The sequence below is a fragment of the Nuphar pumila genome, chromosome 15 (genome assembly GCF_984573655.1).
Source record: "Nuphar pumila chromosome 15, dmNupPumi1.hap1.1, whole genome shotgun sequence".
In the NCBI taxonomy this organism is placed as follows: domain Eukaryota; kingdom Viridiplantae; phylum Streptophyta; class Magnoliopsida; order Nymphaeales; family Nymphaeaceae; genus Nuphar; species Nuphar pumila.
The window spans coordinates 1265782-1278818 of NC_143263.1; the positions used below are offsets into that span (position 1 = coordinate 1265782).

Consider the following 13037-nt stretch of genomic DNA (forward strand, 5'->3'; position numbering starts at 1 on the left):
TTTTGCGTTTGCTTTCTCTCTTACTCTTTATCGCATTCCCCTTCCATTTTTTTAGGCTTTTGCAGTTGGGTACTCTCAACTTAGTGTTCTCTATCTGTAGATATCCATGGCGGTTCTTTAGTATCTGGTTGAACAAATGAGTTCTATAGATGCATATTGTTATGTCGGCCTTTGTAAAGTAGTATCTTTAGCAATAAGTGGGGAGTGTGCATTTGGAAATGAGCCACTTGATAATACATGCCTGAGATTGTTCCATTGCCTTTGCACATCTATCTTTTTATTAGTGAGTGTGTGAATGTAGCCCGTAAGCAATGAAATAGGGAATGGCTTAACAATTTGAATCACAACACCTGAGACATCGCAGAACAGTGACCTTTCTTGAGAATTTTGGTAGTTTGGTATCACAATAATTCTCATGATTCAACCCCATTGGCTAGGTTATCCCTCATAAACGCAAGAGAAAGAATATCAACAGATGAGAAACACTAGCTTCTCTTGAGATATTCATTTATCTTTTGTTGATTCTACAATCTTGTGTATCTTTAAGGCTTTTGATTATGAAGACGTGTGTGAAAAGTGAATAAATTGCACATAAGGAGCAAAATAATATTGGCTGGTGATATGCAATGTAACATATATGTTCTCCAACTTCTATGAAATGTGTATAAATCTCACAGAAAGAGCATAACCATATCTGCATCTTATATGCTATTATATGATTCATGTTCCCTAAAATGCTTAATCATCAAATCAAGTAGTTGGTAGGAGAGGATGATGCTCTGAAGTGGTTTCTCTATTAAGCTTTCTATAGCTTTCAGCTTTCCATATATTACAAAACCTGTCATTTGGTTTCATGTTTCTCAGCCTGGTAACAAATTTTGTTGTTTTTCAGCTTTTTGCTCCTTTGTGAGGAGTATTGAAATGAATATTGCCTACTGCTGTTTGGATCTTGTACTTCTTCTGCGTTGACATATTTGTTGCATCAATTGAACTATGAGCATTCTGACAAGTTTACATATCTGGTTTTCTTATGCCAGTTGCATTTGTAATGTTATAATAAACCATTTAATCATGGTGATTTGCTTGCTAAATATGCATGCTTTTTCATCTTGCAGATACCAGGCGTCCCAGTAATATAATACTTTGTTCCTTGATCAACCATCGGCATGTCATCTCCAGTTTGTGAAAATAGCTGAAGAGGAGCGTCTACACATGAAGGAATTGGAATTTGAGATGATAAAGAAAAGGGAAAAGAAGAGACTTGCCAACGAAGGTGCAGCAGATGGTGCTGAAAGTTCAGGAGGACATGGCGTAGAAGGAAGAGTTGTGCATAACATGCGTAAAAACTGGTCGTTTAATACGAAAGATAAGGCTAAGTTCAAACGAAAAAGAGCAAAGGTTAGTAGCATGGATCAGCGATACATATTTCATCACAACAATGACTTCTCCAATCTATCCTGAATGTGTGTATGTGGCATATTACATCTTGGACTTCTTGTCATGTTAATGAGGAACTTAAACTCATGGACCTGTTCATGCCCTAAAATAAAGCATTACATACTATTGTTTCTTGGCATGCCTTTCGGGTTGTTTTGTAGTGATAGTAGGATAATTTTATCCTGTCATGTTGAATTGGTTATTTTATATTTTTTACCAACAAATATCAGCTAAACTAATAATATCTTATTTCGTCTTTGATGGTGCTCCATCAAGTTATCCTCTATGAATTTATGTTTATATTCCGTTGTTGTAGGGTCCAAATTCATTATCATGCAAAAAGAAAAAGAATCCAAAAGGTCCCATCGCTGCTTGAAAATGAGTGAGTGTATCCATATTTAATAGGCATTTTCAAATGTCTTTCTAGATATCTTTGCTGACCTTTTGCGGTTGCTATTACTTATTTCGTCTTTGAGCATATTGAACCTAAATTTATTTTAATTGCTTAGCGAAGGTAAACTAAATGAAATTACTAAAACACTAAGGTGATTTTTTTTTTCAAATTTAAGTTGTTGCTTTCTAGGGTGGGCTATGTCTTTTTAGATAATAATTTTATTTGTAAAATTACAATGTCTTTTTTCAACCCTAAAAGTAATGACAAAAGTTTCAAACTGCCGCCTTCTGAAGGGTGTTTTGGTAATTTCAATTAGTTGAATGTTATAGAAATGTTTAAAATGTGTCTACCATACTCTCTGGTGGGAAGTCATATGTGAATTCTATTCGATCCATAATTATGAGAAGCTACTTAAAACCCTGAATACTTGTTTTCCTAGCTGCTGACTTGCAAAGTGTGAAACTGCGTGCATCTGAATCTCGCTTCCGAGAAATGGAAAATGTGTTTCTCCCGAGATGAAAAAGAACTAACTTGATATTACAAATGTCTCTCATGTGAAAAGCATTGTACTTTCTTTTCCCAAATTTATTTATTTATTATAAAATCTATGTACATAATGAATATTTTTTATAAAATTACTTAATTCATCTTAAGTAAAGCACACAATGTTTTGATTCTACTCATTTTTATTGTTGTTTCTTACCTTCTTAGGCTTCCTAAACACCACATTTCATGCATCCAAGCATTTCTTAAAACATGCTTCATGTATTGCCTTTTGCACCTTCTTATTCTGGTAATTGTGGTTCAATTTAACCCCATAGATGCCTACAACATTGTTGCTTAGCAGCCAACACACTTTGTATTGTCATTAAGCATAAAATCCCTAAATTTTTTATCACAAAAATTTGTTGTAGCTATTGAACTCTTGAAAGGCCTTATTTGGCATTGCAATGCATGATTCAAAGCGTGTTTCTTACTAAACAAGCTATGTAGATGACATCTGTAGCTTGATCCACAAAGCATATAAGAAACACATTACAGTATATATAAATACGCATATACGTGCACACATACACATAAGTTGTAACTTACCTTTAAGAAAATATTATTTTTTTTAATTCCTAAAATGTATGGGATTATTAAATTGATGAAAAAGTATCTGGAAGAGATTGGCGTCCTTCACTATTTCATGGAAGAAAAATTGATGCCTATTTAAATGATTGGGAGGCAAAAAGTTTTGACTAGAGTATTGTGAAACTCTTTCTTTTGATCGAGGCGTCATAGAATCTAGTGAGATGTGTAGGATTTGTCTATGAATCTTTTCACAAACAGTAACGTTTATTTCTTCAAAAGGTGAATTTAAGAATTTTGATCTTTGTTTTGGACAGGTTGTATTGCTCAAGGAAAATATCTGCGACTTTGGGAATTTTTAGCTGCCTAATTTGTTTGAGATTTATCTTGGAACGGTTAGATGATCATAAGACCTTTCACAAGTAGTAATGTTATTTATTTCTTTAAAAGTTGAAAAAAGGATTTTGATCTTTGTTTTGCACCGCTTGTATAATACGCCCAAGGAAAATAGCTGCGACATTGAGAATTTTTAGCTGGCTAATTTGTTTGAAATTTATCTTGAGTGGTTAGATTATCATAAGACCTTTCATGAATAGCAATGTTACATGTTTCTCAAAAAGGGGAAAAAGGATTTTGATCTTTGTTTTGGACTGATTGTATTGCCCAAGGAAAATAGCTGCGACATTGAGAATTTTTAGCTGGCTAATTTGTTTGAGATTTATGTTGGAGTGGTTAGATTATCATCAGACCTTATTGGCGTATTCAAAACTCTCTCTCTCTCTCTCAAATACAGAATTTGCTCTTAAGATAATGATGGCTCTATCTCTACAGCTCCTAACCAAACATAACCTAGATCAAAGAAATGAACCTGCTCCCTAAATGTTGTATAGAATGAACGAGAATTAGGAAAATATGGTGTCCATTATCAAGCTATCATGATATATTTTATATAATTTTAGTATCAGTGACTTTCTATTGATGATATGATGTTTTCATGTATTTACAGTTGCTCTGGATTGCTTAACTGGGAAAGTGATTACATAAATCCATCACATCAAGGAGCCCCCCAGTCCTGACATCATATTGTTTACAGAATCAACAGTATTAGCCAGCAGGGAATAAGAATTTCATTGCTTGATTTTTGTTACAACCTTTTTTAAGATTACATATAAAGGGAGTTTATTAAGTAGATTTGCTTATAGCAAGCCATAAGCCTTGCTGAAAATCAATCATCTGCCATTTCAATCTTATTACAACTTGTGGGTTTCCTTTTTTACCGGTATGCTTGCTTTGGATGTATTTGTCACTCTTGTGAGGTGCAATCTAATGTTCATATAAAATTCACTAGCGATCACTGAAAAATGAGCAAAATTTTCACCCAGATTACTGATTTATCCTTTCATCTGCAATAAACAAACACTGGCAATTGATGCTTGAAAGTAACGCGGGACCCTCTTGATGCGTGTGATGACTCCAAGGTGGACACGTATCATCCCTGAGTCTGTGATATGAACCGTTGTTCTTGAAAATCGGACAGTTGTGATCATCACGTATGGTAAAAGTCATTTAGGACAAAATGTGGGTCTTAGATTTGGGCTATGATTTTTCGTACATAATTGTCTAGGGCTCTATATGGTGGATCATTTCCACAGGTAAAGTACGGATTGGATTTTATGTTATTTGGTGTTATCCAAAACTTCAAGCATTTTAGTATTTTCTTTTTCAGTTATGCAAAACAAAGAAAAACCGTGCCGTTTGATTGTTTTTTATCCGATCGTTCCAGCTCATGCATTTTCCAATCTTCTGATCGATTCGAGATTTGTAACATTGTTCTCTTTGGGGTGGGGGGCGACAGAGGAAGGGTTGCGTTGTGAACTTGTGATATAGTGTCACATAGGGGTGGCAATCGGGTCGGGGGGGGGGGTTGGCGGGTCAGAATACCTCAACACGAACACGACCTGTTTATTAAACGGGTCGGATGTGGCAAACACGAACATGACCCATTTATTAAACGGGTAACCCGACATGACACGGTTAACCCGTTTAATAAACGGGTCGGGTCGACACGACACGATTACACGACACAGTGACCCGTTTATTAAACAGGTTGGGGGTCGGAGTTAGGGTTAGATAAGTTTATATATATATATATATATATATATATATATATATATATATATATATATATATATATATATATATATATATATATATATATATATATATGGGTCGGCGGGTTGACGGGTTCGTGTAAACGGGTTGACCCGCACGCCTAACCTGTTTATTAAATGGGTCAAACGGGTTGGTGGGTCGAAGTTAGGGTTAGATAAGTTAATATGTATATAAACGGGTCGGCGGGTTCGTGTAAATGGGTTGACCCACCCGCCTAACCCGTTTATTAAACGGGTTGGCGGGTTGGCATACCCCTAACACAAACACGACCCGTTTAATAAACGGGTTAGGCGGGTCGGCCCGTTTACAACACAAAGCCGTTTAAGCCAAACCCTAACCCGGCTAAGAAGCGGGTTGGCGGGTCGGGTCAGATTTTGCCACCCCTAGTGTCACAAGGTCACACCTCAACTTGGTTGGGATACCAAACACCTCAGATGCAATTAGGTCCGATTAGTACATGGACTCGGGCCCATATCCGAGTATAACACTCATTCGGATTCAATCATAAAAATAGATCAAAATGGATCTATATCCCATATCCGAGTATAACACTCATTCCGATCCAATCACAAAACTGGATCAAATTGGATCTATATCTCATATCCAAATATAATACTTATTCGGATTCAATCACAAAACTGGATTAGACTAGATTCATATAATGTATCCAGACATAACACTCATTCGGATTCAATCATAAACCTTGAATCAAATCTAGATCCATATCCCATATATACTTGTCTGAATCCAAAACTAATTCAACTGGATCTATACACAATAAATTTAAACTATATCTATATCCATCCAATATTGTTTTATTGGATCTAATTATCTCTAGATCCAAACATTTAATTCAATACTAATCAAATCCAATATTAGCCCAAACAACTGATCCAATGAATCATATTCTAATTAAACTTGATTATATAAAAAGTAAATCTAAACTAAGTCATACCAATCCATATAAATTAGAACCTATAAATTTGGATCGGCACCTAGATTCAAAATGTATCCAGCATAAAATAATTTTTCTGCAATATTTAAAAAGACAAAAGGTTGTTTTCGGCAGAAACAATGTGTTAGTCAAACTGTCAAAAGAAAGGCAAAATTTGAGCGAGATTTAGACAAAATTTGATATTTTAGAGATATTTTTGCAATTTTAAAGTTCTAGTATCATATAATCATATCATATCATCTTATATTTGATTTCAATCTTATTTGCATTCATTTGAATTTCAAAATTCTCATTTTTATAAAATCTCTTTCTGAAAAACTTGATTTCAAGGTCATAGTCTTGTTATCAAGGGCATTTTGACCATTTTTACCTCAATTTTGAATTTCAAACTTTTATTTTTGGATTTTCATGCATTAACATCATTTATTTCTCATGTTTATATCAGGAAGGTATGAATTGGGTTTATATCTGGATAAGATTCGATAATCTCCCGATATTGTCGGATAAATCCAAAAAAACCTATATATTTGCGCTAACTTATTTTTAGCTTTGCAGGGATATTCAGAAGGAAGATTTAACTTATTTTTCTTTTATTTCATTGATATAAAAGCAAATATAATATTGGAATAAGAATTACATTTTCTGCATAGAATAGGGTGCATTGCATGTAGTTTGCTTTCGTAAATTTTAGCATCTGATTGAATGATGATTCATGCATTTTTTAAATTTACTATGGTTGACATGAGTGACACATACACAAGCTTTTAGAGAGTTGACAAACTCGATAGAATTCATATTTATGGTCATAGTCAGAATACAAATGAGACCCAGATTTGTCATCTCCGTATAAGCTATATTTAGCCTATACTCTTAGGCTAACTTCGAAAATCACTACATTTCTCAAATGATTTTCCTCAAATTTCTCAGAAAATATTCTTTGAAGTTACATCCATTCATTCACATTGGCTAATTCACATCACGAAATCATTTCAAAGAGCCAAATCCTCTTTCATTGATTTATTTTAATAAGAAATCGATTTTCTCAAAAATCTTTGAATCATCTCTTAAACTGGTTTTCTCAGAATTCTCAAATCTTCTTTAGAAATCGATTTTCATTTCAAAAGGCAAGCTTCAAAGTGATTCATGATTTTCTAAGGAATATCTTTTCCAAACCTTTTCAAACATCAGAAGTAAACATCATCTTTTCAAAATGTGCATCTTTCAAAAATTTCATAACACATGTCTGATTCTTTGTGCATTTAAGAAATAGAGTATAATTTAGATATTTAAGTCTAGCTAAGCATACTTTTGATCCTTGGTTCAATTACCACTGGTAAAGGTGCCAGGAATGGTTGAACCTCGTACCGACAGACGAGTCTCATTCTACAAATTTTTCCCGCAAATTTCAAAAACGGAGGTAAGTTATTTTCAAAACAATTTTCAAAACTTTGGTCAAGTTTGACTCGCAGAATCATTTCTCTCTCTCACCGAGGGAAGGAAAATTTGGCGATGATAACACCCACGCATACGACAATATGTTTTTATTGAAAAAACTCATCGTCGATGAAACACCGTTGATCTTTTCATCGTCGATGCTTGGCCCTGAAAAAATCACCATAATTTCTCACTGGTTGGAGACTACAAAAACCTTAGATTCTGTGAAACTCTAGCTTTGCTTTTATGTTACGCTCATACGAAAATCTACATGTTTTATAAAAAGATTGCATATCTAATTATGCAAAGAGATGCAAATATGTCACATCCTAAAATTTCTCAAAATATACAGTTTTCTCATGAAAATCACATTTTATGGGCACTAGATATATGTGATTTTGATAAGGTATTTGTGATGCTTTGTAAAGACCACAAAAAGTATCTGTGAACATATATTTAAGCGAGAGTTAAAGAAAAGATAGGAGATTCACACGCTTTTTCGCAACTTTGGTATAAAATATATGATTTTATTAAGGTATTTGTGATTTTATGATTACAAGAGAATACTACATAAATAATAACTTTTTTTGCTTTTCATGAGGTCCACAAAAAAACATGCAGAATTCCTTTTAAATGGGAGTTTGCGATACCTGACAAGCAAAGCGATATATCACGAGAACTTCATGAGTTTCGCACATGCGAAGGATAAAAAAAATACTAACGAAGTTGGTTACTTGTGACTTTGATCATTGGGCAGATTTTAGCAAATTGTGGAGTTTTCAGAAAAACACATCATTTTTACCAGATAAATTTATGTATTCTTTTAATATCTGGACCAAATCCATATACATATTATTCGCATCCTATAATTATTGGTAGATCCAATTCAAAACTGGGTTAGAGCTCCAAGCATTTGATCCTTGTATAGCCACTTTAGCACATGCAAGAGAGAGAGAGAGAGAGAGAGAGAGAGAGAGAGATTTGGCATAGCATGGGCATGACTTAGCTCGACAACTGTTGTCGATATCGATGCAAATCAGCTGATTCATATCGTGTTGGCTCAAAATCAATTCAACAAGGGCCCATTGGTGCTCCGACAGTTTTTTGATATTTTATTTATTTTTAAAAATAAGTTTTAATATTTTCAAGTATTCTAATATTTTAGTAATTAACTTTTTTATTTTTATTAATTTTTATATTGAAAAAGCAAAAATGACTGATTCAGCTCGATCAGATTCTTAGTCTGGGTCGATTCTCCTAATCGATTCAAGTCTCAAACCGATATTGACAACATTGCTAGATCAAATATGTCTTGAGTTCGATCATGTCCTAATACGCCACAAAAAGCATCGCATCTTTTGACATATGTTGTCAGGGGAGGATCTACAATGATCCTAGTCGTCCAGTCGATGCATCTAGACGGCTAAGATTGAATGCATGATGGATCCCATATTCAATCCATCATGTGCCAGATGATGGGATCCGTCCATGTCTAAGACTTTGGGCAACTTACAAGATACCTATCAGAAAAAGGAAACGTACCCAGTAGAAAAAGGAAGGTCTCTTCGATTGCAAATCTGTTAGTAACAAGTTGGCAATGGGAGTCTAGTACCAGTAGGTAAGTAGTAACCCTATAATTATAATAGTCTACGAGATAGTATGTTTACATGCATATCTAACTCTATAAAAACAGACTGCCTGCCTTCATCTTCGGCTATATATGTAGCACATCGTTCTGTCTAAACCACATTGGTTGCTTTCTTCCTTTTGGCTGCACTAAGAGAAAAACGTCAGTTCGCATCCCTTCAGCTACCAGGAGAAGAACAAATAAGGTTTGTTTTTCTTTTCCTTTTTTCTTCTTTTTCATAGCATAGGGTTGCATATTATGACTTCTTTATTTGTTAACGTACGTTAAATGAGTATGAAACCGAAACCAATTAACTTGACGACATGATTAATCCTCCATGTGAATGGCATCCTATAAGCCGTGGTACTCTCTCTCTATATATATCTGGTAATTTGTGATGTCTTTCATGTGATTCTTACAAAAGCCACATTATATATATATATATATATATATATATATATATATATATATATATATATATATATATATATATATTGTGATGTTTCCATTGTTGTCTCAGAACAAATTTATCGAGAGGGTGTTGCGTGTTCTCCCCCGAACATGCACTGTAGCTACAGTGCGTGTTCGGGGTCCCGACTGAGCGCCCCATGGCGCTCAGTTGGGTGCACGTACGGCGGTGTTCCCCGTACACCCGATGGTACAGTTGTATAATTGGTGGGGGTCTGCCTAACCCAAGCTTGCCTATAAAAAAAACACCAATATATGTGATGATATTAACAGAAGTAAGAATATCATGCTTTCAACCATGGGCTTGAAGAATTGTGTACTTATACACAATCTGCTACGATATTTTGTATCACAGTATCAGCATCACCCAATAGAGGCTAGAAAGATTCTAATAAAAGGAAATATCTGTCAGAAATTCTCCAACAAATTTATTAGCCTTCTAACATATTCCAAGAATATCTAGCAAAACTTGACCTGAGTCTTGACACCATTGACAGAAACCTCTCACAGTCAAGGCAGTCACTGCCTACTGTTTGTATGAGTATGAAAGACATCATAAATCACTATAGTTTTACCTCTGTGGTCTTCTTTTAAGTACTCTTGAGTAACGGGGGATTTCTTCTGCTGCGTTCATGTTTTTAGCATTTTTCTATAAATACCATGCTTATTTAAGTCAAAAGTTATATGGATCATGGTAATGTCTATTCATATCTTATTAATTTACTTTTTGATGAAGGCATTGAGAGGGCTCTCATCATTAATACTGTTTAAACAATTTCTGTTCCCAATTATATCTATATATAGCCTGTGGAACATGTTCCTCATCATAAAAAAAAAATCTAGCCTGTCAAATTTTCGAGGAAGACCCAAATCACTATTCTATTAATCCAAGATTTATTATTAAAAAAAACGTCACCCCTCATCGACATTGTTCCAATACCCTGTTAAAATCATTTATATTTATCATTATAAATTTAGAATGTGTTTTTATTAACTTAAAAATGTAAATATATATAATTACTAAAAGTAAATTGGACTTGCCAATGGTTTGACTATGATCAGCTCTTTCTTTTGATGTTTCAAGCTATATTGGCTGTCTATGATTGGTCAAAGCAATCTTTGTTGAAAACAATAAGATTTGGATACTTTATCAGCATGGAATCTTCTCTGATTTTGAATCACCAATCCATTGGCAGCTTATATATGGATACAGGCACAAATAATGTACTGCCTGCAGGTACAATAACATTGCACAGAAAATCTCCTGTTGCACCTGTCTGACACGCGAGTAAACGTGGTCTACTGTTTAGGTCGATTTATGTTCATTGAGTTGGGTCCCATGTCAGCTTCCTGCTACCTACACTGATGATAAACTTGGATGAATTGCATGCTCTAAAATTCTAAATGCAGGGGGTTTACTCCATGTAGTGATTCTTAGGTGCCACATTTCTTGTGCTAATCCCACCAGGTCTGAACAAAAGGTAAACATAGGCAAAAAAATTGGATGCAGAGAGAGAGAGAGAGAGAGAGAGAGAGAGAGAGAGAGAGAGAGAGAGAGAGAGAGAGAGAGAGAGAGAGAGAGAGAGAGAGAGCTAACATGCTTAGATGGTATACAGAAATATCCAAGACTTTCAAAACTCGGGTCAATTTTTGGGTTAGTTTGAACAATGTCATGTTCTCATGCTTTGTTTACAAATCAAAGGAAAGTAAAGGCTATTAGGTCTGGTTCCTAGATCCGGAACCAGCACATCTGGTACGAGTAGATCCAATTAACTCTCCTACTTCCATGCAACAAGTATATAATATGGAAACTTCTTACCAAACACGTTAAGACCCAAGAGACCAAATAGAAAAAGGAAAGCTACTTACTCTTAATTATTGTTCTCTGAGAATCCCACTACTAGCAAGTACTAATCTTACTACAAGTAGTTCACTCTGCATACTTTCTTTGCATATTCATATATAACTCTACCAGAAGACCTACTATATATATAGTTTGAATTTCTAAACCGTTACCAATTTCTTTACAGGATGGAAGCTAAAAGGAACCACCGTCAAAGCAGCAAAACAATAGCTCGGTTTCAACCAAGAAAGGTGAATCAAGGAAGCTCTGCTCTTACCTTGAGCCAGCTTCCTAATGATCTTCTTGCTGCAATCCTCTCCCTTGTTCCTACTGAGGTTGCTGTGAGAACCACTCAACTCTCCAAGTACTGGAGAGAGCTATGGACAATGGTGACAGTCTTGGACCTGGATGAGGTTCCCTTGCACTCACCCTGGATCAAGGAGAACCCATACCTATATGACCAAGACCTTGCCGGACAAAGCAGGCTTCAGTACTTGAGGAAGAGGAATGTTGCATGTATTATGGAAAAGTACATGAAACTCCATAAACACTCCATAACAAGGTTCAGTTTAAAGTTCGTCACCAATGAGGCCTTTGATCCAAAACTCTATCAATGGCTACAGTATGCAGCCTCTAAGGGAGCGAAAGAGATCGATGTCGATCTTCGAGCGCCGAAGTGGGACATCGTAGTTCATCGGTACCATCTGCATGAGTTTGTATTATCATGTGGGTCGTCCTTAGAGATCCTCAAATTGAAGGGATGCAACATCGATCCCTCTTTGAATCTCCATGCACTCTGCAAGCTGAAAACGGTTGCATTGGAGGATGTTAATCTATCTGGCGACTTGATATTGGCACTACTACTTCAGTGTGAGTCACTTAAACTGAAGGAAGTTTTTTGTTATGGTGGTATGGGCAACACAAACCAGAGCATTGTGGCCAACAGAATGAAGAGACTAAGCATTGTTGATTGCCTTGAGTCTTGGTTTGAGGGATGTGAGATTTATGCACCAAACGTTGAGAAGTTTAAGTATAAGGGCAACATGGTGAGGTTCTCTTTGAGGAGTGTGCCCAAGCTGGAGAAGGCTTCCATCACAATTGATGAACGCGTGGGGCTCAACAATAGGCTGACAAGGGCCTTGAATGAAATCTGCCATGTTAAGTATCTTACTCTTGGGTTCTCTATTGGCTGCTTGTCTTTATCAGAAGAGCAAGGCCAACCACAAGCGGATGTCTTCTTGAAACCATTTCCATATCTAAAGCAGTTGGTGATAAGAACTGGGTATGGGACCGCCTACAAGGTTATAGCTGATTTCTTGAGAAGTAATTCTTCTTGTTTGGAGAAGTATGATCAGTATCCTGAATTCATGGTCCGTGAGAAGAATAGGGAGGAAAAATGGCAAAGGTTTGTTCGGAGCGAACAGCTGTAGAGAATATATGATTAGTTTTTTTTTTGGGTTTTTTAGTTGTTGTCATTGAAAAAGAAAAAGAAAAAAATTCATTCATTCATTGTAAACCAATTCAAACCATTGAATAGTCAAGATGTTCCTTCCTTTACTTCAGTTAATAGAATTACTTTCCAAAAATTAATATGGTTTTTTGCTTTATAAGGCTTTAATTTTTTTTTGGATGATTA

At 35.4% G+C, this 13037-nt stretch overlaps 1 protein-coding gene across 1 annotated transcript; it reads left to right on the top strand.

Moving 5' to 3' along the window:
• The first annotated feature begins 11589 nt into the window (after positions 1-11589).
• Positions 11590-12831, top strand: LOC149814061 (putative F-box/LRR-repeat protein At5g54820). The gene has a single exon (XM_089989871.1). The coding sequence runs from the start codon at positions 11590-11592 to the stop codon at positions 12829-12831; it is 1242 nt and encodes a 413-aa protein (XP_089845997.1).
• Positions 12832-13037: the final 206 nt, after the last annotated feature.

Bases quoted from the DNA above. Each gene is read 5' to 3' on its own strand.
- LOC149814061 (XM_089989871.1), top strand. From the start codon at position 11,590: ATGGAAGCTAAAAGGAACCACCGTCAAAGCAGCAAAACAATAGCTCGG.